At 37.9% G+C, this 21,773-nt stretch overlaps 1 protein-coding gene across 9 annotated transcripts in view; it reads right to left on the bottom strand.

Annotated features, from left to right (window-relative positions):
• Positions 1-21,773, bottom strand: part of picalmb (phosphatidylinositol binding clathrin assembly protein b) — a 29,529-nt gene that overhangs the window by 2,791 nt on the left and 4,965 nt on the right. Inside the window, exons 2-23 of one of the 9 annotated variants that reach the window (XM_032545192.1) lie at positions 15,839-15,981; positions 15,686-15,761; positions 15,482-15,584; positions 13,521-13,614; positions 13,263-13,374; positions 13,050-13,156; positions 12,919-12,960; positions 10,594-10,605; positions 9,945-10,030; positions 9,721-9,844; positions 9,500-9,633; positions 8,597-8,697; positions 8,228-8,380; positions 5,885-5,968; positions 4,120-4,212; positions 3,878-3,988; positions 3,629-3,745; positions 3,480-3,510; positions 3,279-3,378; positions 2,120-2,179; positions 991-1,095; positions 519-624 (exon numbers count right to left, since the gene is read on the bottom strand). In XM_032545192.1, the coding sequence (XP_032401083.1) occupies positions 532-624; positions 991-1,095; positions 2,120-2,179; positions 3,279-3,378; positions 3,480-3,510; positions 3,629-3,745; positions 3,878-3,988; positions 4,120-4,212; positions 5,885-5,968; positions 8,228-8,380; positions 8,597-8,697; positions 9,500-9,633; positions 9,721-9,844; positions 9,945-10,030; positions 10,594-10,605; positions 12,919-12,960; positions 13,050-13,156; positions 13,263-13,374; positions 13,521-13,614; positions 15,482-15,584; positions 15,686-15,761; positions 15,839-15,981 (2,081 nt within the window). In that variant the 3' untranslated portion in view covers positions 519-531. Of the gene's footprint in view, positions 1-518; positions 625-990; positions 1,096-2,119; positions 2,180-3,278; positions 3,379-3,475; positions 3,511-3,628; positions 3,746-3,877; positions 3,989-4,119; positions 4,213-5,884; positions 5,969-8,227; positions 8,381-8,596; positions 8,698-9,499; positions 9,634-9,720; positions 9,845-9,944; positions 10,031-10,593; positions 10,606-12,918; positions 12,961-13,049; positions 13,157-13,262; positions 13,375-13,520; positions 13,615-15,481; positions 15,585-15,685; positions 15,762-15,838; positions 15,982-21,773 lie in introns of those variants that run through there. The other 8 variants (XM_032545199.1, XM_032545193.1, XM_032545194.1 and 5 more) reach the window with 8 other exon arrangements.

The raw sequence follows: 21,773 nt of genomic DNA, 5'->3' as shown, positions 1-21,773 counted from the left end.
GGGTAAAACATATTTACAGACAAGTTTTTTCTTCATCTTCAGGGCAAAATGTTTAGATTTTTTGTAAAGTTTTTTTTAACTACTCCTCTTAGTATCTTGTTCTTTCAGCAAAGGGCCTTTTTTTTAGTTCACTTAACGATTAATCAATTACTAAATTAGTTGATTGTTTCAATAATCGATTTGTCACGACTAATCGTTTCAGCCCTCAGATTTACCTCGAAGGAGACAAAGCTTAGCAAACAGCCAACAAGTTAAATTTAGCAACAGCTGCAAGGCAGAAAAAACAGGTCTGAGCAACGGAGAAAGGAGGAACGAAAACCAAAATGAGTTGGTCTCTATCTGATAACACAACCAAGCAAAATAAAAATGAAAGAAAAGAAAAAAAAATGTAACATGCAGTGCGTGATCCACTGGCAAGGACATCAAGGGGCGTAAAAGTTAGCGACAAAAGCAAACATGCATCAGCGCCGGACAATCAACGCATGCGGGTGCCTGAGCAAGCAAACAGCATGATGTACCTAAAGAGATGCTCTACAAGAAATCCTTGAGAGAGAGGTGTGCAAACGGGTCCTGTCCAGGGGCTCGGAGAGGACTCTGGCTGGAAGGACTAGAGGCTGCAGAGGGCTAACAGAGGAAGTAGGAGGACCAGAGGACAAGTCAGAGTCAGCACAGAGACTGAAGTAGGGATGAGATTAGTTGGAGAGGCTGTGATGTATGATTGATGGGTTAATAATAAAAGAAAAAAAGGAGCTGTTTGGAAACAGGAAGTTGAAACAAGAGATGATGATTTACAGTTTTTTTTTTTTTGTTGCTTTCAGCTCCAGAGAGTGAAGGTTTTTTTTTTTTTTTGTTAAAACTGTCATCATCTTCAGCAGTATTCACACCGACAACGAAGCTTTCACGGTGACTAACCGTGGGACACAACAGCGCACAATAGACACCGCCCCTCTACCTCCCCTGCCGCCCCGTCCTGATGACGCGTGGACCCACCTGAGCGCTGGACACCGAGCCAAAGGGGTTGGGTGGCCTCATGACGGGCTGGGTGTACATCATGGTGGGCGGATTCATTATCCCCATGGAGCCCATTTGTGGAGGCTGTGGAGGGTTGCACACAAAGTCGGGTCAGGCGTTTCATTTAGTTTGCCAAAAAAAAATATGAACAATTCTGAAAATAAATAAATTCAATTTGTTTAATGTTCAACATACAAGTAAAAAGATGAATAAGTCCTTGAGCTGTTAGGAATAATAAGTATTCATAACACTGAAACAATCCAAACAAACCGTGTTAAGATAAAAGATAAAATAAAATCTAAAAAAAAAAAAAAAAAAAAAAAACTGTTCTCATCAACTTCTCTGGCATTTAGCAAATAAAAATAATTTTAGTAATTATGAATGACTCAATATAAGAAAAGTTATGTCTGATTTAACTTCAGACAGTGAGGAAAAAAAAATCTGTATTTTTATGAGGTGTTTGAAAATATCTGATCGTACCTGTAAAATAAAGCTGTCCAAATTTAGGCTTACGAAATAATAATAATAACACTAATAATAATAATGTATTCTGTGGGCTGCACAGTGGCACAGTTGGTAGCACTGTTGCCTTGCAGCAAGAAGGTCCTGGGTTCGATTCCCGGCCCGGGGTCTTTCTGCATGGAGTTTGCATGTTCTCCCTGTGCATGCGTGGGTTCCCTCCGGGTTCTCCGGCTTCCTCCCACAGTCCAAAAACATGACTGTCAGGTTAATTGGTCTCTCTACATTCTCCCTAGGTGTGTGTGTGTGTGTGTGTGTGTATGGTTGTTTGTCCTGTATGTCTCTGTGTTGCCCTGTGACAGACTGGTGACCTGTCCAGGGTGACCCCGCCTCTCGCCCAGAACGTAGCTGGAGATAGGCACCAGCACCTCCTGACCCCATTAGGGACAAAGGGTGAACAGAAAATGGATGGATGTATTCTGTCATAATGTCTCATGGTCATTATCATCATAAATATCTGTAATTTTTAAAATCTGCCAAACCACTGCTTAACCATAATAAAACAATTTGTTGCATGAAAAGGAAAAATTATTTGTGGAACTTTTCTTTGCTCTTCAGAGAGGAAGCAGTAGCCGAGCGGAGGACTCACCATGCTGTATCCCATCATGCTCGTGGGAGTGGTGGCGGGGAAGGCCATGACTGACGGCGGCTGACGGGAGAGAAACAGTTTGAGAAAACCTTACAGTAAAACCTCCAGAGAGTTGCAGGACAAACGTTTTACATTGTTTATTTACTCCGTTTACATACTTGAGTCTGTATGTAAAATTGTGAACTTCTATGGATCAGAGAAAACCTACAATCAAACCTTTATCAGCTAAAAATGTAGTGGAATGGCTTAAATCAAAGCACATTTGTTGCGGCTGAAACAATTAATCGGATTAATCCTGATGAATCGGTTATTGAAATAATCGTCAATTAATTTAGTAATCAATTCATCATTAACTTGGGTATGCAGACACAAACGAAAGACCATTTGTTGAAAAAACAACAACATATTTGTAGTTATTAAGCCAAACTGTAGAAGATTTAAATAAATTTGGCATTTAAGATAAAAACACTTTTGCCTGTAAACATGTTTTATACTAAACTGAAGGGGTAAAGTTTTAGCTTCACAGTTCACAATGCTATGTTATTGTATTTTACAAAATAAAATGTTATTTTCTTATATTAAAAGGTATTGAATTATTTGTTTGTTTTCATCTTTTTATGCATTTAATTTTTTATCTGATTAATTGATAAATAATCGTTGGATGCAGCCCTAATATTCATATGTCAGGTAGAGCTGTTTTGCAAAGAATGAGCAAAATTTCAGTTTACTCGTCTGCAAAATGGTTCCACAGAGTATTGAGGCACAAGGCCCAAAACAAATGCATGCCACACTTTTCAGATTTTAAAACTTTTTAGTCAATTTCTTTAAAAAAATAATATAAAATTATATATATATGTATATATATGTGTGTGTGTATGTATTTCCTCTCTTACATTTTACACTAAAAAGTGTCTATCACATAAAAATAAAATATTGGAGGTTTGTGTCTGTAACCTCTCAAAAAGGGAAATACTGTTGACGGGGTGTGAATACTTTTGCACTGCTGGTCGTCTATGACACAGTTTGTAAGTAAAAATCTCAGCTTTTAAAATCCTTATTTTTTGGAGCTCTGAATAAGACTTGAAATTTTTTAAAATTCAGATTTGAAGGAAAAACTACAGCCGACATAAACATAATTAAATGTGCGCGTCTGTGTCACCATGGAGACAGGGTTCCAGGTCGTGGTGGGCGCAGCCTTGGGTTGCCAGTTGGTGCCGCCGGTCATCCTCTTCTCCCCCGGCTGGCTCCAGTGCATGTCACTGCGGATCAACAGAGCTGGCGTCAGCAGCAGCTGGCAGCACAGAGCTGATAACGCGCACGCCGCCCCCATCCACCAATCAGCCAATCAACCGTCACTTACTTCTTCATCGTTCCGTTTCCGATGCCCAGATCTGGAAAGCAACATTCGTCAAGCAGCGGTTAGTGGAACAATTTCGGTCATTTTAGTTTGTGTGTCTTAATGAAGATGCATGTTCATTAGCGTAGATGAATATAAAGCGCTGCACTCACTGCCGACAAGGTTGGCCAGGGAAGAGTCAAGGTCGTCTGACACCAGCTTCTCGGGCTGCTGATTGGACGGCTGGTTGGAGCCGGCGAGAGTCGGCTTCAGGATGCCTCCGGCAAGATCTGACAGGGAAAATAAACAATATAGTATTGCTTTATTTTTTGTTCAAAATTCATGTTTTGTTTTTTCTTTTAAAACAACACACTACTGTGCTACATTAAGCAAGATTCAGTCCCATGAAATTCAATCGTCACCGTCAGAGTTGAGGCTCCCGCCGGCGGCGGCTTTGTTTCCAAAAACCGACTCAAAGTCCACCTGCAGGCCCACTGCTGGCGGTTGTGGAGGGGCTTGAGGCGTTGAGTATCCTTCGGAAAAGAGACGAGAAAGCTGACTGACAAAGCTACAGCATTTCCGAACTATATTCCCAAACAGCACAGTAGCAGGATTGCATAAGCAGAGCAGAAAATGAGAGGAGAGCGAGCCTGGCGTACTCTACCTCTGAATAGACCTGCTACAGTAGAGGGCTCAGTGGGGAAGGGAGCCTGGTGTGGGAGGTGTTGAGCAACGGACACCGGACCACAGAAGGAGTCTGACAGGCCGAGTGAAGCAGCCGGAAAAACGGCAAAGAAAACGGGAAGAAAAAGAAAAGAAGAAGAAAAGCATTCCAAGGACAGGTCAGAAACAGGTAAAGAATGACAGCAGCAATACAGAAAGCAAGAAAAAAAAAGTGCTTATATATTTATTTACACATATCTATTTTATTCAAACAAGTTTTTCATGTAATCTTTCAGAAGATCTGTTAAATAGGTATAAAAGTAAAACATTGCAGCATAAAAATTTAGCAACCCACAAGGGATTAAAGGTAAAGTTGGAACATTTTGGGAATCAATCTTTTGAAACGTTGGATAGGAATTTAATATTTGGCAGCAATATCACAGATCATTCCAGACCAGCTCATCAGACCTGCTACGTTTAAAAAAAAAAATTAAAATCATACTAAAACCCTAATCTAATTAGGGCTGAAATGATTAACTGTGATTAATCGATTGTTGAAATGGCCGTGAAATAATTTAGCAAACGATTAGTCGTTAACCAGAGTATAGAGATTAAGTGGGGAAAAGGTCATTTGCTGAAAGAAGAACACAGTAAGAGCAGTAACTAAGTCAAAACTATACAATATGTACGTTTTGCATTTAAGACAAAAAAAATTTCACCCTGTCTAAATTCTGTTTTAAAAAAAGTCCTATTAGGCACCTTTTGATATCTAATTATTAATCGATTAAATGAAAAATTAAACAGATCCGCCCTGCACTGTTTTGATGTTAATTCCATCAGAAATAGCTTGAATCAAAGCATATTTGTTACGGCTGAAACAATTAATCAAATTAATCCTGATGAATCGGTTATTGAAATAATCGTCAATAACATTAGAAGCATGTTTTTGTTGCAGATGCATCTTTTGCTACAATTGATTAATTGAGAACAGGTACACTAATGAAATGTTACATGTTGCTGATTTTTAGGTAATAAAATGTTTCTTTCCTCATTTAAAAAAGGAATTGCATCATCAGTTTATGTGCATACTTGTATCCATTTCTGAAAAAAGCTTAAATGGTTAAATGAAAACTAAAAAATGTGCCATTTTTAATTAATCGATTAGAATAAAATTGATAGAATAATCGATTACTAAAATAACTGATAGCTACAGCAATAATCTTAATGCTTCACACTGATAACTTTAAACTTGTCTTTTTAAACCCAATCATTTGTCTAAAATGTTTTTTTTAAATCAAGATTTCACACAGCTCTTAATATTGTAAACTTGATACCACTTATCAAGTTTACAAACTTAAGGCTTTATTCTAGAAACTGCTATAAGACAGTTTGTCAAATGTACAAATATGCTTATTTTGGACATAGTTAGCGTTTAGCTAAAACATCTTCTCATTACAAAGGCTCCATCGAGAGATGATTATGTGACATCTGGCTCGATGCAATTAGAATTTTTCCCCCAACTCACAAAGATATTGGCAAATAAAAAGTTGATGATCTGGTCTGGCGATGTGACCGTTTTACACGTTTAGTAGTAACAAAAGCACAAACTTTAAAAAATAAAATAAAACAAAATCCCAAAATGTAAAACTCTTCCTTTAATTCTAATAAATTTGCTAGAGGTATTAAAATAATGGCTCTGGGGAGTTGTGGACAGGAGTCTATGTTTGCCAGCAAACATAGGTCAAGGCTTTGAGCCGTTGTAGTACCTGAGATGGAGTGCTCTATCCGCACTGTGCGTTTGTAATTGGTTGAAACTGATGAGTTTGTGTCAGTAAAGGGATTGTAACGATCTGGAGAATCAAAAATAGTGTAAGAACAGGTTTCAACTTAAAAGCTCTACAGCATCTGAGCACTACAAAGCCACACCAAACTGTTCAAGAGCAGTAGCTAAAAGCTAACTGGGAATCAACAGTAGGACATGGACCTAATCTGGATCAGAAACACAGAAGATACGATGGCAGATTTTACAGTCGGCTGAACTTTTGACACAATCGTTCCAAAAAGTTAAGTGTCAAAAGGTATTTAAAAGATGGTGTGATTCATATTTGAAAATGCTGTTAAGCAGCAGGACTAGAATCTAATTTAACACAAACATTAAGTTAGTTTTTTGCACACAATGACAATCACTCAATTTTGGCTTCATTTTGTGCTCATTTTGTAAAGTTTCTCGACCAATGCATGCGGTTGTTCCTTTCAAAGCCTGAACCCACTCGCACTGTAAGGCTTTGTTTAGAAAAATCAATGCAAGTAAAGATGGCAAAAAGAGAAACGGGGGAGCAAAATGTCCGAATGACAGATAACGACTGATTTTGCAATTTTGTACATAGAAAATTCTGAAGCCCTTAGTGGCAAAAATCAAACAAACAAAAAATCAGTTCATTCCTAAAGGTGCCGGATTGTAGTTCTCACAATGTCATGTTTATATTTTTTTTGCCTTTCCAAAAGTGATCAGAATAGAGGAGAGACCTGGTTTGATTTTGTCAACAAATAAAGATTATTAAACTACTATTAAACTACCAGAAAATGGTAAATGTTGCTTAGGAAGAACATTGAGCTGATATTAGATTTAAAAAAAAAAGTAAAACTCACTCAAATCAGTCCCATTTAAAACTTTTAAATACCTTTGTAATGCCAAAGGTACCTCTACCCTTAACCCAAAGTTTAAGGGTAGAGGACAGTTGAGGGATCCTGCTGTATTTCAATCAAGTGAAGCAGAAACAGTGAAACTTCTGTAGTCTCTGGCTTTTGGGAGCAACTTTGTGCTTTTCAAACTAAATACCGTTTTCTAAAGCCTTCACCCCCAAAGTGTCAAACTTTAAAGTTTTTTTTGCACAGAATGCACAAAGACTCGTATGGGTAACAGAAGTGGGGCAGTGGCGAGAACCAACGCCGTCCAGCTAATTGGCAATGAATTTGTATTTACCCATGATGAATGATTTAAAAAAAAAAAAAAAAGCTTACAAGGTAGTAAGCTAGTTACCGATATCCGCAACCGCTTTGAGTCACAGAACGCAGTGAAGATGTCTGTGTTTGTCTGACAGAAAAGTCCGGTGAGAAATAAAACTACTACATGGAATTCACAGGACTAAATAGTCATACGAAGACAAAACCTAAAACCTGTGATGAGCATTTATTTGTTTTGTTGTTTTTTTTTGGTTGAAAATTTGAGACATATTAAGACCTTAATTTTAAATGTACAAATTTAAAATTTCTTGCAAATGCGCTCACACCCTGTGATTTAAAAGACACCTCTATGTACAAGTTGTACTTGAATGCACCATAGAACCTGCTTGTGTAAACCCACAAAAAGCAAAACGTTCTGCCATGACGCCACCGGAGCGGAGCTGCCCGTCTGCTATAAAGACTCTGAGGATATTTGGGACTGGTTAAATGTGACAGGCAGCTGGATTTGGACTTTAGCCTGTTTGTCTCTGCAGCATTGACGCTTACGTTCAGCTGGATGTCGTTTCGGGTTAGTAATTAAGTTTAGTGTGGAGAAAAACGCTGATGTAAAGCACTGGTGTGATCCAACTTCCCCCCCCCCCCCCCCCCCCCCCCTCTATGCTTAGGTTGCTAAATGAGAAACTGTAAAGTAGAGAACAGAGAGTCCGGCACACTGACCTTCAGCATGAATGCATGTTTAAAACAACATATTATGTGTGCTGAACTGAAAGGGCTACACAAAAAATTTTAGTATACATTCATGTAGCGTTGCACCTCTAACACTGATTATTTGTAAGAACTCAAAAGATTTACCTTTAAAACTTTTTTTTTCACTTCATCACCATTAAAAGTTAGCTAAATACTGACAGGCTAAATAGTAAAAAGCTCTAGGTTTTCTTTTTTAATCACATATCTTGCTAAACAAAACAAAAAGATGGCCAATCTGAGTTTGGCAAGTATAAGGAGAGAAGAAGATCTGCACAGACAAAATATTCAGACTACAAAAGCACATCAAACATGCAGGATAATCATGCGCTTAAGTATTTTACAGATATATGAACGAGAGAGGCGAGAGACTTTGGAAGAGAAACAAAATGAGTTGTTACCACCAAACATTTCATGACCGGATGTCCTAGAGGAAAAGCTAACACCGTCTGAAGACACGACAGGTAAGTGAGTGGCATCGACAACGAGTTTTGACAGGAAAGGGTTAAGGTTTGGCATGGAATCATCTCCAGCTTCAGTAGAGGTGAAAGGATCTATGCAGGCAGAGGGAGGAAAAAAAAGAGAAGAGAGAGACAGGAAAGAAGAAGAAAAAAATGACAGAGAAACAAGAGTGAAGAGGAGAGGAAGAGGTGGAGATCAGAGTCAGACAACAGCAACAAGAGAAGGATAGCATGCAGAGCCAAAGTCTATAGCCACAGTGTTGGTGGAGGATGACAAGAAGAAAGGGGCAAAAGGAAAAAAAGGTTTACCTGCCCACGCCGTGGCCACTGGGAGGCCTGTGGAGGCCGACTGCATGGAGGACTGGAAGCTCTGCTGCAGGTCAAAAAGGTCGCTCTCCATCTTGACCGCACTGCGTCCAGAAAAACAACAACAAAAAACAAACATCACGTCAGAAGGTTTTATTAACCCACTGCTGAACCATAACTGTCTGGGGGTAAGTAAGAAAACAAAAGCTCCTTTAACCAGCTCTATGTTCAGTGATGTGCATCATCACAGAATTGAAACATGCAGTCTCAGTAAAACCCGATTGAAGGACTTCAACTGTACAGACTACTAGATTTCTTTATATTTTTGCAGTTTTGAGAATATTCAGAGACTGCAGGAAAATGCATTTGCCATGAACGGCTTTAATAGTGGTCACATCTGTAGGTTCCAAAAATATTTAAGCAAAATGCTTATATTCCAGTTTTTAGTGAGCATTTGGGTACCCCAGTTTACCCAGCATTTAAATGAGGCTACAGTCTCATTTAAATGCTGTGAAATGTACCTTTTTGATTTCTGAATCTGCGTGTATTCAGATGGCAATACGAAAATAGTGATGGCGAAAAACGTTAAAAACAAAGAGAGATGAATCAAAATTCATGTTTGACATTTAAATTTAAGTCAACGTAAACATTACCGATTATTAAGCAGCACTAGATTTCAGTCTGGCGATAAAGAAAAACGGTGGGGAAAGAAAAAAAAAAACTTGCATTGTTATGCCATTATCAATAAATTACTTGAAAATCATCTCTAAACTACAATATCATGTATTGCAATAATTTCTGAGACAATTTATTGTCCAGCAATCTACTAAACTTGACGCAAGAAAGCAAAAAAAAATTTAACCTAAATAAGCGAATAAATAACTATTGGCTATGTGAAAGCAGTACCCGTTTGAGCAGCTGGGTGTGGAGAAGAGGTCGATGGTTGGTGCTGTGCTGATGGTGCCCCCAGTGGTGGAGATCGGCGATGTATCAGTGGTGGAAAAAGATGGCCTCTTCGAGAGCTCTTTGAGCCTTTGCTCCTGGGGAAAAAAAATAAAAATAGCGCAACTTAAGAAAGCAGTCAAACGAGATGCGTTCATGGAGTGGATCTCGATCTCTACACAAACCTTGAGAGCTTTGAGTCGGGCCTGTTCCTCCTCTAGAGCTGCCTGCTTCTCCCGCTCATCCACCTTAGTGAAAGACATCCCTGTGCTAGCCAATGATGACACTGCGTTTGATAGAGTGCTGGCCCTGAAGCAAGAAAGAAAAAAAGACAAACAGAGCCAATGAGCAATCATTGTCGATCAAACGCAGAAAGAAAAGCAGCAACCACGGCGGTGAGTTAAAGTACCTGCTGGCTGCAGTGGAGTCTTTGACCTTCTTCCCTTCTAAAGAGGCCAAATGTTGCTCCAGAGCTTCCAGGAGGCTGCTGGGAGCCTGGTGTGACGAGGGAAAAATAAAAAAAGCGCACAGTCAGCAACGGCTTGACACGTCGAAAATCTTACATGAACGGACATCAACACCATTACGGGCAGTGGTGGGCAACGACAATGGAGCAGGATAGCACGAAACCTCATGAAATACCATCGGAAACAAATGAGTCGTCAGCCAATTTCAGAGATTTACACCTGCTCCAGGGTGGAAGTCACCAACCACTGAGCGATGACCGGATTCCAGCCAAAAAGCTACTCTGGGATGAGAGAGTAACATCTGTGTGGGATGACGGACTGCACCACAGCTCCTTCAACAACCCGGTTGTTGAATCGGCCATGTCTAAAACACGACAGGGCAGCCATTTTTCTTTTTTAAACAGGAGAACGAACTACGCTGCCTCAACGACACGACCCGAGTAAAGCAGAATTTACCACAGCGAGGGTTCTATCCTTCAACTGCGTTTCACCACGATGTGGGAGACACGAGTCAGAGCAGAGGCATGCAAAAAGACAACACTGAGGCAAGTCACGAACAGAGAAGAAGAAGAGTGAAAGAACAGTACTTACACAAACCGTGAACTAAAGTGGAAAGATAAAGGAGGGAGGAGAATACAGAATATAAAGGTGGTGACAGTCAGAGGGGGAAAAGCATTTCAACTCAATTTCTTCGGGGTGATATATTGATGCAGCAGCATGTGTGGTTTTATTTATTCTTTTTTTTTTTTTTACTTTAATTTGGAGATAAAGCTGTCAAAATGAAGTTGATCTCGTTCTATAGGGTGGACTTTAAAAAAACAACAAAAAAAAACACCTTTATTTACTGAAGCAGACGCAGGTTGGAAGAGCAGAGGGAGGATCGGAAGCAAAAAGAGGGAAAGCGTCCCCTTCAGGAAAAACATGCGGCCAAAAAAAATAATCATGCAAAATTATTAGAGATGCACCAAGAAACTGACTAGTGAACGGAAGAGAATCATTTCCATTTTAACTACAAAACATTGACTTTACTATATTCTAACCAGAACCAAATCCAATTGGGACTGGAAGTGACCTGCAGTCTTGGAAAACAAGACGACTTGTGGGATTGTCTGTTTTTGTCATTTTAAATCATAAAGTTGCTGAGATTTCTGTTTTACAATCAGAGGTCACGTTAACCGAATATTATCCGTATTTGACCGGTTGGGTTTTTTTTAAACGACAAAAAAATTTAAAGCCCGTCGGTCGTTTTGACAGGTTATAATTAACACCCTTGACTGGTGCACATAGGCAGACATTATAGACTTTACGCAAAGAGTTCATCGTAGAGGCAACTAAAATCAATCAATGAAAAAAATCCTTTCTGAATACCATCTCATGGACACTGAGCTAAATGCGTCTTTCTTGAAAAATTATGGACCGGACGCTTTGGAGTGTCTGGGTTAGGAAGCGCATTCAAAACCTTTGGTTGAAATGGCGCATTTAATTCAAGTCTCCATTACATACAGAATAGAGAAAACTAAAGAGTTTTCAATGTTGTTAATCCGTTTATAGTCTAAACAAAAGAGCCGGTGGTTTGTCTTGATGAAATAAATGACAGCGCAGAAGTTAATTAGACCGTAACATGCGCAGTGCGCTGCACAACCAATGTGGGCTCCGCCGCTGCAAAGAATTACACTTAATTCATCCTTAACTCATTCAATAAAAGGAGCCTTCTTTGTTCACGTTACCCTCCCGCGCCCAGGAGGAGAGCGGCAGACATAACTTCTGTCCGTTTCGGGGAAGGGAAACCACGCAAAAAGATCATCGTGAAAGCGCACGTCCACGCCGCGCATAGGATAAAAAAACTTGCAGAGTTCTATTAATCGGTTTGGATCAGACGGATCCAAATGATGAATCAGCGCAGATTTCTCTGTAGATGCGACCAGGAGGAATTTGTGAGGCTGTGCGTTCAGAACCCAGCAGTTGAAGTGACCGTAATTTAAGTGGAGTCTGTAATTTTATTTATTATAAGTTATTGGGGCCACAGTCAGTGATTTTTGTCACTATGGAGTAAAATTTAGATGCATTTACCTGCTTTATGTGTGATGGGATCTACTAGGTGAATATTAACCAAACCGCATAAAAATTCAAAATAGCATATGTTAATATGATTATAACTTGAAGGGTAAAAACAGTACATGACCAATTTTTTTGAATGTTGGCAGTCAAGATGACTGAGAACAAAGAATCTAGCGTGACCTCTGTTTACAATACCACTACATAGTGATTGCTATTACACCAATAAGATCAACTGCTTTGCTAGACAAGAGTTACTTACAGGAAGATACTAACAAGATCTCAGTTGTCAATATGGCATGTCACACTTTAGTGGATTTGACCCTCAAAGGTAACCATAGTTACTCATGTAACCTTATGGAAAATTTACCCAGCCCTGCTCTATGCAAAACATATGGAAATCACTGTTTTTGTCATGGCATTCATGCTAATCGCTAATGTAAGATGCTAAAGTCAGCTAAGAATGTCAACTCTAACCATTTGGTATATGATTTATAATGTTCATAACAGCCTGTTTTACAATTTACTTCGCGCAATCATGAAAACCTGAAGAAAGAAAGAAATATTTTGAATCTTCATCTTTTTTTTTTTCTTTGGTTTTTAGCTCTTACAGCCAAAATCGGCAGTGGCACAGCCATGTTTTACAAAAACGGCAACTCACAATTCTGATTGGTGCATCTCTAAAGTCACATGTCTCGTTTAATCAACATCTCAATATAATCTACATCTGTGCTTTAGGCAGACCAAAAGAAAAAAAGAAAACACAGGGACGATCTTAGCTGGAAATATAGGAAGCAAAGCAAGGCATGGCTTTTTCTAAAAATAAATAAATAAAATAAAATAAGAAATAATGTTGCTCACCTGTGAGAGGTCTGGGATATCGCCTCGATCAATTCCCACCTGCTGTTTAAAAATGGATAAATAAATAAAAATAAACCAGTTGAACTCATTTATGGCAACAGCTTTCAGTGTGAAAATGAAGCGGCATCTACCTCGGCTACTTTGAGGAACTCCGATATCCGGGTCATGCGCGTGAGGAACTTTTTGTAAATGTCCAGGCCTTCTTTACACTGAGTCTTCTTCATGTCAAAGTACTTTTCTGTTTGGGACGGAGAGGATGCGGTTTGTAACACTAGTGCAAACATTCACAAACTGACAGAGGGGGAAAAAAAAGAAAAAAAAAAGAGCAAAGCTTAAGGTCTCACCGAGCAGGTTGATGATGCCTTCGTTGTAAGCAGCAAAGAGCCTGATGGAGTCTTTGAAGAGGAGCATGAAGGCTGCATTGATGACTCCATTAGTCAGCTCGTTGGCATTGACCTAAGAAAAGGCAGTCAGCCACGACTACTTCTATTATAAGACACTGCGCTGCCATTTGCTGAGGCACAAACCGTGTGAAATGTGAGTTTAGAAAACACAACGTAGCCTATAAACTTCAGCCGAACGAGACTTTAGCGGAAACTCACGTTAAAGTCGAGGAGGGCGTCCATCTGGTTCTGAATAATGGGTATAGTCTTGAGCAGCTTCTCTGTGTTCATAGTCCTCATTACACCGTCGACTCTGTTTGGACATGTAGAGTAATGGTTACTTAATGAGGCAACAAATAGTCTAGAATGTCAGACGAATTTAAAGAAAACATTGGAAATAATGTGTCTCTTAAGTCAAACTAGCATATTTGAACATGCCGTTTCTCCAATGAAAACACCAAAACCTCAAATGGCTTTTAGTTATTATAATTAGGAAATGGGCAAAGAGAGAGACGCAGCGCAGGCACAACATTTTAGTGACATGGGCTTGTGACATTTTATTTAGAAATGTATAGTTTATTAAAATAAATACATTATTTTTCCGGCAAGAACTTACTGTGGTTCTGTTTTGCCATTTGATGAGAAAGTGATTTTGGCAACAATAAAAAAATAAATCACCACCTCTGTCTTTAGAAAAAAAATATTTTAGGCAAAAAATAAAAAATAAATCAAATTAAGGAAGATAACAATACTAATTTAAGTTAATACAGATGATTCTACTTTTTTTGTGAATTTCACAGTGAGGAGAAGTTTCTAAATCTATATATAAATGTATAACACTTAAATTTTTTTTTCCATTTTCTAAAGGGGACCATTATCTTTGCAGTGATTAGATCCTGAAGATTCTCGTCACTGTTTGATCTTGAAATGATTAATCAGTGATTATTTTTTCAGAACAACTGGGGGAACACAGTTGATGTCTGAAATAAGTTAGAAATAAAGACATTCAAATCACATTCGAGTTATTTTTGTAAATTGTGAAAGATGTATGAAAATGACTGGACTGAATTGGCATATATGACATCATAGCCATCACAATTTAAACAAAACTGTATTGTAACAGACTGAGAGAAACATCGTATCATCCAAACAAATCGATATAATATTGTATGTTGATTAACATCCCTTGTATATGTAATATTTGTGTTCAAAAGACTGAATAAAGTGATTCCAGGGAAAAACATGGATTTTTTTTTTCTCACAACTTTATCATTGTTGTTAAAACCAGATCTACAAACATGCAACAGTAAACAGTAAATTTAATATATTTTAAACATTTAACAAATGCTGGTAATATGGCTTTCTGATCTTCCTTAATTTTCTGTTTCAGTTTCTCATCGCAGCCTCTCTCTGAGTAGAGGCAGGCAAAGGACTAAATTTGCATATGCGTGCGATGTAGGCCTTTCCTGGTTCACTTTTCGTAAGCAAGCACTGATAACAAGCTGAGGTACTTCCCCTTGATAATAAAAAAAGATTAGAATTAACCAGGGCTGCACAGAGGCGTAGTTGGTAGCACTGTTGCCTTGCAGCAAGAAGGTCCTGGGTTTGATTCCTGGCCCGGGGTCTTTCTGCACGGAGTTTGCATGTTCTCCCTGTTCATGCGTGGGTTCTCTCCAGGCACTCTGGCTTCCTCCCACAGTCCAAAAACATGACTGTTAGGTTAATTGGTTTCTCTAAATTCTCCCTAGGGGTGAGTGTGTGTGCATGGTTGTTTGTCCTGTCTGTCTCTGTGTCCTGCGACAGACTGGCGACCTGTCCAGGGTGACCCCGCCTCTCGCCCGGAACGTTCGCTGGAGATAGACACCAGCACCTCCTGACCCCACTAAGGGACAAGGGTGTTAGAAAATGGGTGGATGGATGGATAGAATCAACCAATATCTGATTGACACTTAAAATGTATAAAAAATAAGACTTGTGTTCTGATCTTCAAGTTACTGAACTGTCACAGTCGACAAATTACTTGGAGGTGGATAGTTGGTCAAACAAAAAAATGACAGAATTTTAAGAAATAGAAACAAAAGTTGGTTTAGTAATTGGCCAGTTTATCTCTGCAGCTATGAAGAACAAGATTGTATTACTGCAGTAAACAGAGGAGAGAATCCCAGCTTGTTCAGTCTTACCCTCGTTTAACTTTTGTGAAGTCGAAGGCGACCTGTCTGTAGGAGACGGCTTTTTCGTTCAGGTACCGACTATACCTTCTGATGAACGTAGACATGTCGTAGCCTGCAATGTCACGCCGCAGAAAAAACAAAAAAAAACATTAGCTTTTCTTCTTCTTTTTTTTAAAGAAAAATACATTCAACGCCTCTCTTTCGAAGCATTACCTTGTAGGCCGCTTTTGTCCAAAAAATTGCTGAGGTTGAAAAGTGTATTCCTTGAAGCCAAGTACTGGATAAAACGCTGCGAGAGGAGAAGAGTGGTTAAAGTGGGAACTCTGGGGAACTGTGTGACGGCGATGATGCGAGCGAATATTTCACCTCGTTGCCGTACACCATGAGGTGGTGTGTGGTGATGAGCGACTTGAACACCACCACCCAGCTGGTGTTGGTGGTCCTCTCGAATAAAGAGTCGGCCAGTTGGGGAATGTTCACGTTCATCTCGTTGGTGCAGTGGATCAAATCTGGAAACAATTCAAAATTGCAATTATTACCAAACACACGCAAACACCTGGAAACCCTGAAGGTTTCATCCTCATATTCTCATGTGTTTCTGTTTCTACAGAAACAGTCAACAATTTTGCAGATTTGTTTAAAATTATAATTTTTTTTCTCTACTGTGTTCAATGGGACCCAAAAAAAACCCTGACTGATCACATTATGGGTTCAATTTTTTTAAGTCACAAAAACTGCATAAAACAACTCGGCTGTTGTCATATAAAAAAATCTTCAACCAAGCCTATTTCATAGGATTATTACCAGAGGATAATAATAATAGTATAATCTGCTGCCTCAAATGACACGTTTTCTATGCCGACAAGCCTTTGAAACAAATTTATTGTGATCACAATTTCAAAGATATTTGCTAATTATCCAGGTTCCCTTTGCCATTACGTGACGTGATGGTTTAATGCCGCAGAAAATGTTTTATGAGGGTTTGAAATGTTCAGGTAAAATTCTTAAAGAAACTCCAACTAAGTTGTTTTCTTGTCATAATTTGAGGATATACCCAGATGAAACGGTCATTAAAATAATAATGGAAACAATATTCATTTTTTTTATATTGTGCAGTCTTTAGTGTAAAAAAAATATGTGACTTATAAATATGTATTCAGAGACGACTCAACCGATTGTTTTACTTGACAACGACCAAAATTACTACTCCTTAGCTTTTTTTTAAAACCGGTATGATCAGATTTGTTAAATCCATCAGTTTAATTAGGAAGCTGGTTTAGGAAGCAGCACCTATATTTTTAATAAAAATAAGAAATATTTTGAAATCAATAAAATAATGTGGAAAACTGACTAATGGTCCAAGTTAACTTTACACATGATTCACATGAACATATTTTTTGTTAATCAATCATTTCTATGATCAGTACAGATTAATTATCAGTCAACTTGTTTACAGGCCAGTACTTCCCGTTTTCTCTGGTTTCCATTAAATTAAATAAAACATGTTGGAATTTAACATTTCCTTAGACATTTGGCCCGCAACACATTAAATGTCAGTCTGCAAACCCTTATTTAATGCCTAGAGGTTTCCATTTGTATTGCGGATAATGTGAACTTTACATGATGGCATCAGCTACTCGGTTCTCTTTTGAAGTGAGTAGCGTTTACTTTTGACTTGTTGAAAATGTTGAGTGTAGATAGAGGCTCCACCCTTCCTATAAAACAAGAAAAGGGTGGATCCCAGGGCTGAGGCCAGGAATTTTATCTAATCAGGTCTCCAATGACTGTTTTACACCCATTTCAGGATGTTTCTATTTAAACCCAACAAAAACGCTGCTCAGATGGAGACAAAGTTGGTCAAAATATGAAGTCTTCAAGACTGTCAAATAAAAGTGCAAAACTGATTTGTGAGTTCAAGCCATCTTTTGTATCTTTAAAGTTCGATGTCAATCAGCTGTTTATTGGAACATGAGCAAGAAAAAAAAAATCCCTGATCAGAGAAACAGAAATGACTTTCAGTACTGTTAATATGCTTACAATGATGGAAAATTGACCTGAAAACTGAGATTTAACAACAAGAATTATATGTTGTAATTTGTTTGATTGGCTTTAGTAAAAATATTTGGAAAAAAAAAAGAAAAGAAATGGGGGGGGGAAAGCAGTTAAATGAGCACATTTTCTGCAGTACAATGAAACGGAAAATTATGTGTGAAAGCAGTCACGCAGCCCTGCATCTGAAGCCGTTAATGCCCAGTCTGATTGTTAATGGTGAAGACGCACCGCCTGGCCAGGGCACCAGTGAGTGCACTGCATTAGGACATTAACCGCTCATGTTCTGCCCCACTTCCTTTGCTCGTACTTTGCTTTAATGATCATAGTTTGAACAGCCGGGCCCCAGCTGCGCAGATGACCCTGCCATTCACGGCAGCGATCAGACCGACCGAGTATATGGGCCTCCCTTTCTGTCCTATATTTGACTTTTTCAAAGGAGGAGGGGAGGGGAGGGGGGTACTACAACTAGGACAGAATAACCTTCCAGAGAAGCAGCGGTAGCTGTGGTTAGCATGGCTGGCTGAACCGCCCAGAAGAAGAGGTTGACGAAGACGAGAAGAGCCGGGAGGAGGAAGGGGGGGAATAATTTCAAAATGAATCAATCCACAAGACTCAAATGAATTCACGTAACAGCCATATGACGCCACAACAACGTCGAATATTTCGTACAGGTCAGATCCATTCAAGGAGTCGCTCTGTTAAAAATGTCCACTCATAATGCAGAAGACTGTTTTGTTATGTAAAGTACCGTAGTGGATCTGTAAAACACACATGATGATGGTGTGTTTAAGGTGTCAGAATAACACTCAGCTAGGGAGAATTATACAACATCTTCGTAACGTTAACCTTTGGCCTGGCAGCAGTAATCATGCACAGCTCAGGTTATGGTGGCTTTGTCAGGAGACAGCAGCTGACATCATGTTCCTTTGCGTCTGATTCGCAGCCCGTTTGATTAATGATTTCCTCAGCCAGCTCCTCGGTTTAAATCAAACTTTGGCCAGTGCTCAGCCTCTACCTGCTTCCGCAGAGTTTAAGAGTTTGTATGTTTTAGTTGGAAGCGGTTTTAAAAACTTTGGGACCATTTTCGCAAGATTAGAAATCGAGTTGTGTTGCTGGTTTATCCATTTGGTGACCGTTTAATCTATGTGGGTTAACTTGCGCGTTCAATCTCTGCATATCTGGATTGTTAAAATATAACTTGCATGCATGTGTCAGCCTCTAGATTAGTACGCTTTTACGGAAAACACAAACACTGATTTTTATTTGTCCTACATAATGGAATAACATGTTACTCAGCCCTTTGGAAACCATTTAAGTATTAATGGATTGTGACTTAACCAAACTTTTTAAGTGACTGTTTTTGTTACGATACCTTGAGTAGGAAATACAGCTCATTAATTAGAGAGCTTTTTTTTCTTGTAAATCATTGATATGACACCTGTTTCTAGGACTAAACGCTACTGTATGTAATAGGGCTGGATGATATGGTATAATTCTTTTTATACAAGGTCCAATATTAAGTTGATTTTTTTCCTCGCTTTCTTTTCTAAAAAATAAAAAGAAAGAAAGGAACTACACAACAGAAAACATTTTCAAAAAGTGGTTTTCATATTAATTATTCCTTCAGCAGAATAAAGATGTAATCTGACCAGAAGAATGTCTTAAAATTATGAGAAAATAGGTTATTTTAATAAGAAAAAGGCCTGGATATACGTATATACATTTTTACCTTGTGCAGTCTCATAAAGTTACTACTTCATCCTCTGATATTACAACATTATTCTTGTAATATTAAGACTTAATTTTCATTATTTCGAAATTGTCATGAGAATTTATTCTCATAATAATAATTTTAAAAAAAAACAATCTTAGCCTGGCCCCAATTTTATGTCATGGAGTTGAACTGACTTCGAAGTCCGAATAAACAGAAGCTATAAAACACGCCGGTCAAACCTAATGGGCAGCATTGGCGTGCGCCGACATCACTCTGAACTACGGAAACTCAAGGAGATTGTTGGTGGAATTTTCTTTTTTTTTTTAAATTCCAGATTTTTCACAAATTAAATCTTCAAATACCAAAAATTCAAATGATTCATAAAACTCAAAGTAAGTCATTTTCTCCAAATCTGTTTTTCACCGTTGACATTGTGCTGCCTCTCTTTGGCCTTTACAGATAATACTGTGCAACTGGATTTACATAAAAATAAGTAAAACGAACAACATGCTCCAAATACCTATATCTAAAAACAGATAAAAAACCATTATCCATATCATGTTGAAGAACTGCAACATGATATGTATGTAGGTTCACTTGTCCTTGGTTGACACAAATCGTCTTTGCTTTGGTTTAGCTCTGCCTCACCATAACCAGGGAGGCTGATATTACACTGATTTATCACACTTATACAAGTTTACCCCCTTTTAACTCTAGATGACCTTTAATAAAGTACATATTCAAGACTTTAAGTCTACATAGTTCCAAATTGTTGTTGTTATAACCTCAAACTATAAATTTACCATAATCTCAAAAGGTAAACAACAAAAACCACAAAGGTAAAGCACAACGATGCTAAATGAAAATATGACTGGTATGCAAATATCGTCCCAAAATTACTGAGTGGAAATTTATCAAAACTATCAGAATTATTTTTTCACACATCAGTTCATTAATAGATGTAGAAGTAGCAAATGTTTAGCATTTTATCAGAAAGTTTCTATGTGAAAAGGATTTTTTTTTAGTCAAGGTCTCAACAAATTTGTTTCAGTTCACTTGCTAACTTGTAGGAAAATAAATGATAAAGTTATGATCATTTCTGAAACGTTAAAGTAACGCCCCATTTTCCCCATTAGAGCTGGCTTGATTTCTTCTACATGAGTCTTTTAGAATGCGTGCCACAGTAAATCCAACTAACACTTAAGAAATTAATCGCACTTTAAATTAAAATAAGCTTGATAATTTAATATTTTTTTTTGCGTAGACATAATGCATTTTATTTGTGGTTTCGGTTTGTGTGTGGTTTTTATTTCCGTTTTATTTATTGTTTTTGGTTGTGTGGGTTTTATTTAGGATATTTAATATATCTTCCAGCTCCAAGTGTGAAGTGTTCTTTACAAAATTAAAAGTTTATTAGTATTTGAGGAGAAAAACCTGCATTATTATGCCATTATCAATACATCACTTAAAACATCGTCTTAAAAACAACATTATTGTTTATTGCAGTAATTTCTGGGACAGTTTATCGTCCAGTATAATTGGTTATTGTGGCATCCAACAGTCTGATTTGTGGATACATCAATGCATTTTCGTCTCACAATCCAACATAAATGGCAATTATAAGCTTTAGGAAAACAATGTAAGGCAATTTAAACAGCATTTCATTGCTAAATTGTAAAAACTAAAACTAACTAGAAATTGACTCCATAAACAAATAGAAATATAATAATTACAGTAAGTAGTTCAGTGAATATGAACTTTATAAAAAAAGCATTCTTTATTAGACAAAGCTCTGTAAAAAGTAAAATAATGTATATGGTAAAATACTGGACACAATTTTTTTTTAAAAATGCTATGTGGCTCTTAGTTTTTAATCCAAAGCTATATAATTTTTTCCCCTCAAACAACTGAGTCTTCCTTTCTTGCAGACAAGATAAATATGCAAGAGTCTTCTTCCAGACTGAGCTGCAGCTCTGCGTTACTCTACGCTCTGTAAATCCTTCTATAACCTCCATACACATATACACCCCCATAGAGGTAACCAGCCAATGCTTTTATTCTAACCTTCAGCTCTACCAGGAAGTACTCGGAGCACATTATGAACTGAAATAATATTCCACAAGTGATGAATAACAAAGATTGCAAACAGAGACTGTTTGTTGTTCAAAAAATAATAAAAAATAAAGAAACTTTTTTTTTAAATCCAGTGTTCTTATTTCCAATTTAACACATAACAATTGTCCTCAAAGAAATTGAGAACTCTGACCGGCTGCTGTTATATAACAAGTTAATATTCAAGTCAAGTGATAAGAAATTATGACAATATATTTATATTATGACTTTGAAACCCATTTTAAAAAGGTGTGGTTTATCAATTTCTTATCTTTTGTGGGGGGGAAATTAACAATGAACCCTCAAACTTTAGAATGTGAAGTCAAATTTATTTAGAAACAACCAAAAATTACAGCTTACTTAATTTACTTTCTCGTTTTTGCATTAGCAACACGAAATATCTGAAAGTCGTTTGAAGCTACC

This window comes from Xiphophorus hellerii, chromosome 18 (genome assembly GCF_003331165.1).
Source record: "Xiphophorus hellerii strain 12219 chromosome 18, Xiphophorus_hellerii-4.1, whole genome shotgun sequence".
In the NCBI taxonomy this organism is placed as follows: Eukaryota; Metazoa; Chordata; class Actinopteri; order Cyprinodontiformes; family Poeciliidae; genus Xiphophorus; species Xiphophorus hellerii.
The sequence above is the reverse complement of the archived record's forward strand: the minus strand, read 5'-3'. Positions and strand labels throughout refer to the sequence as shown.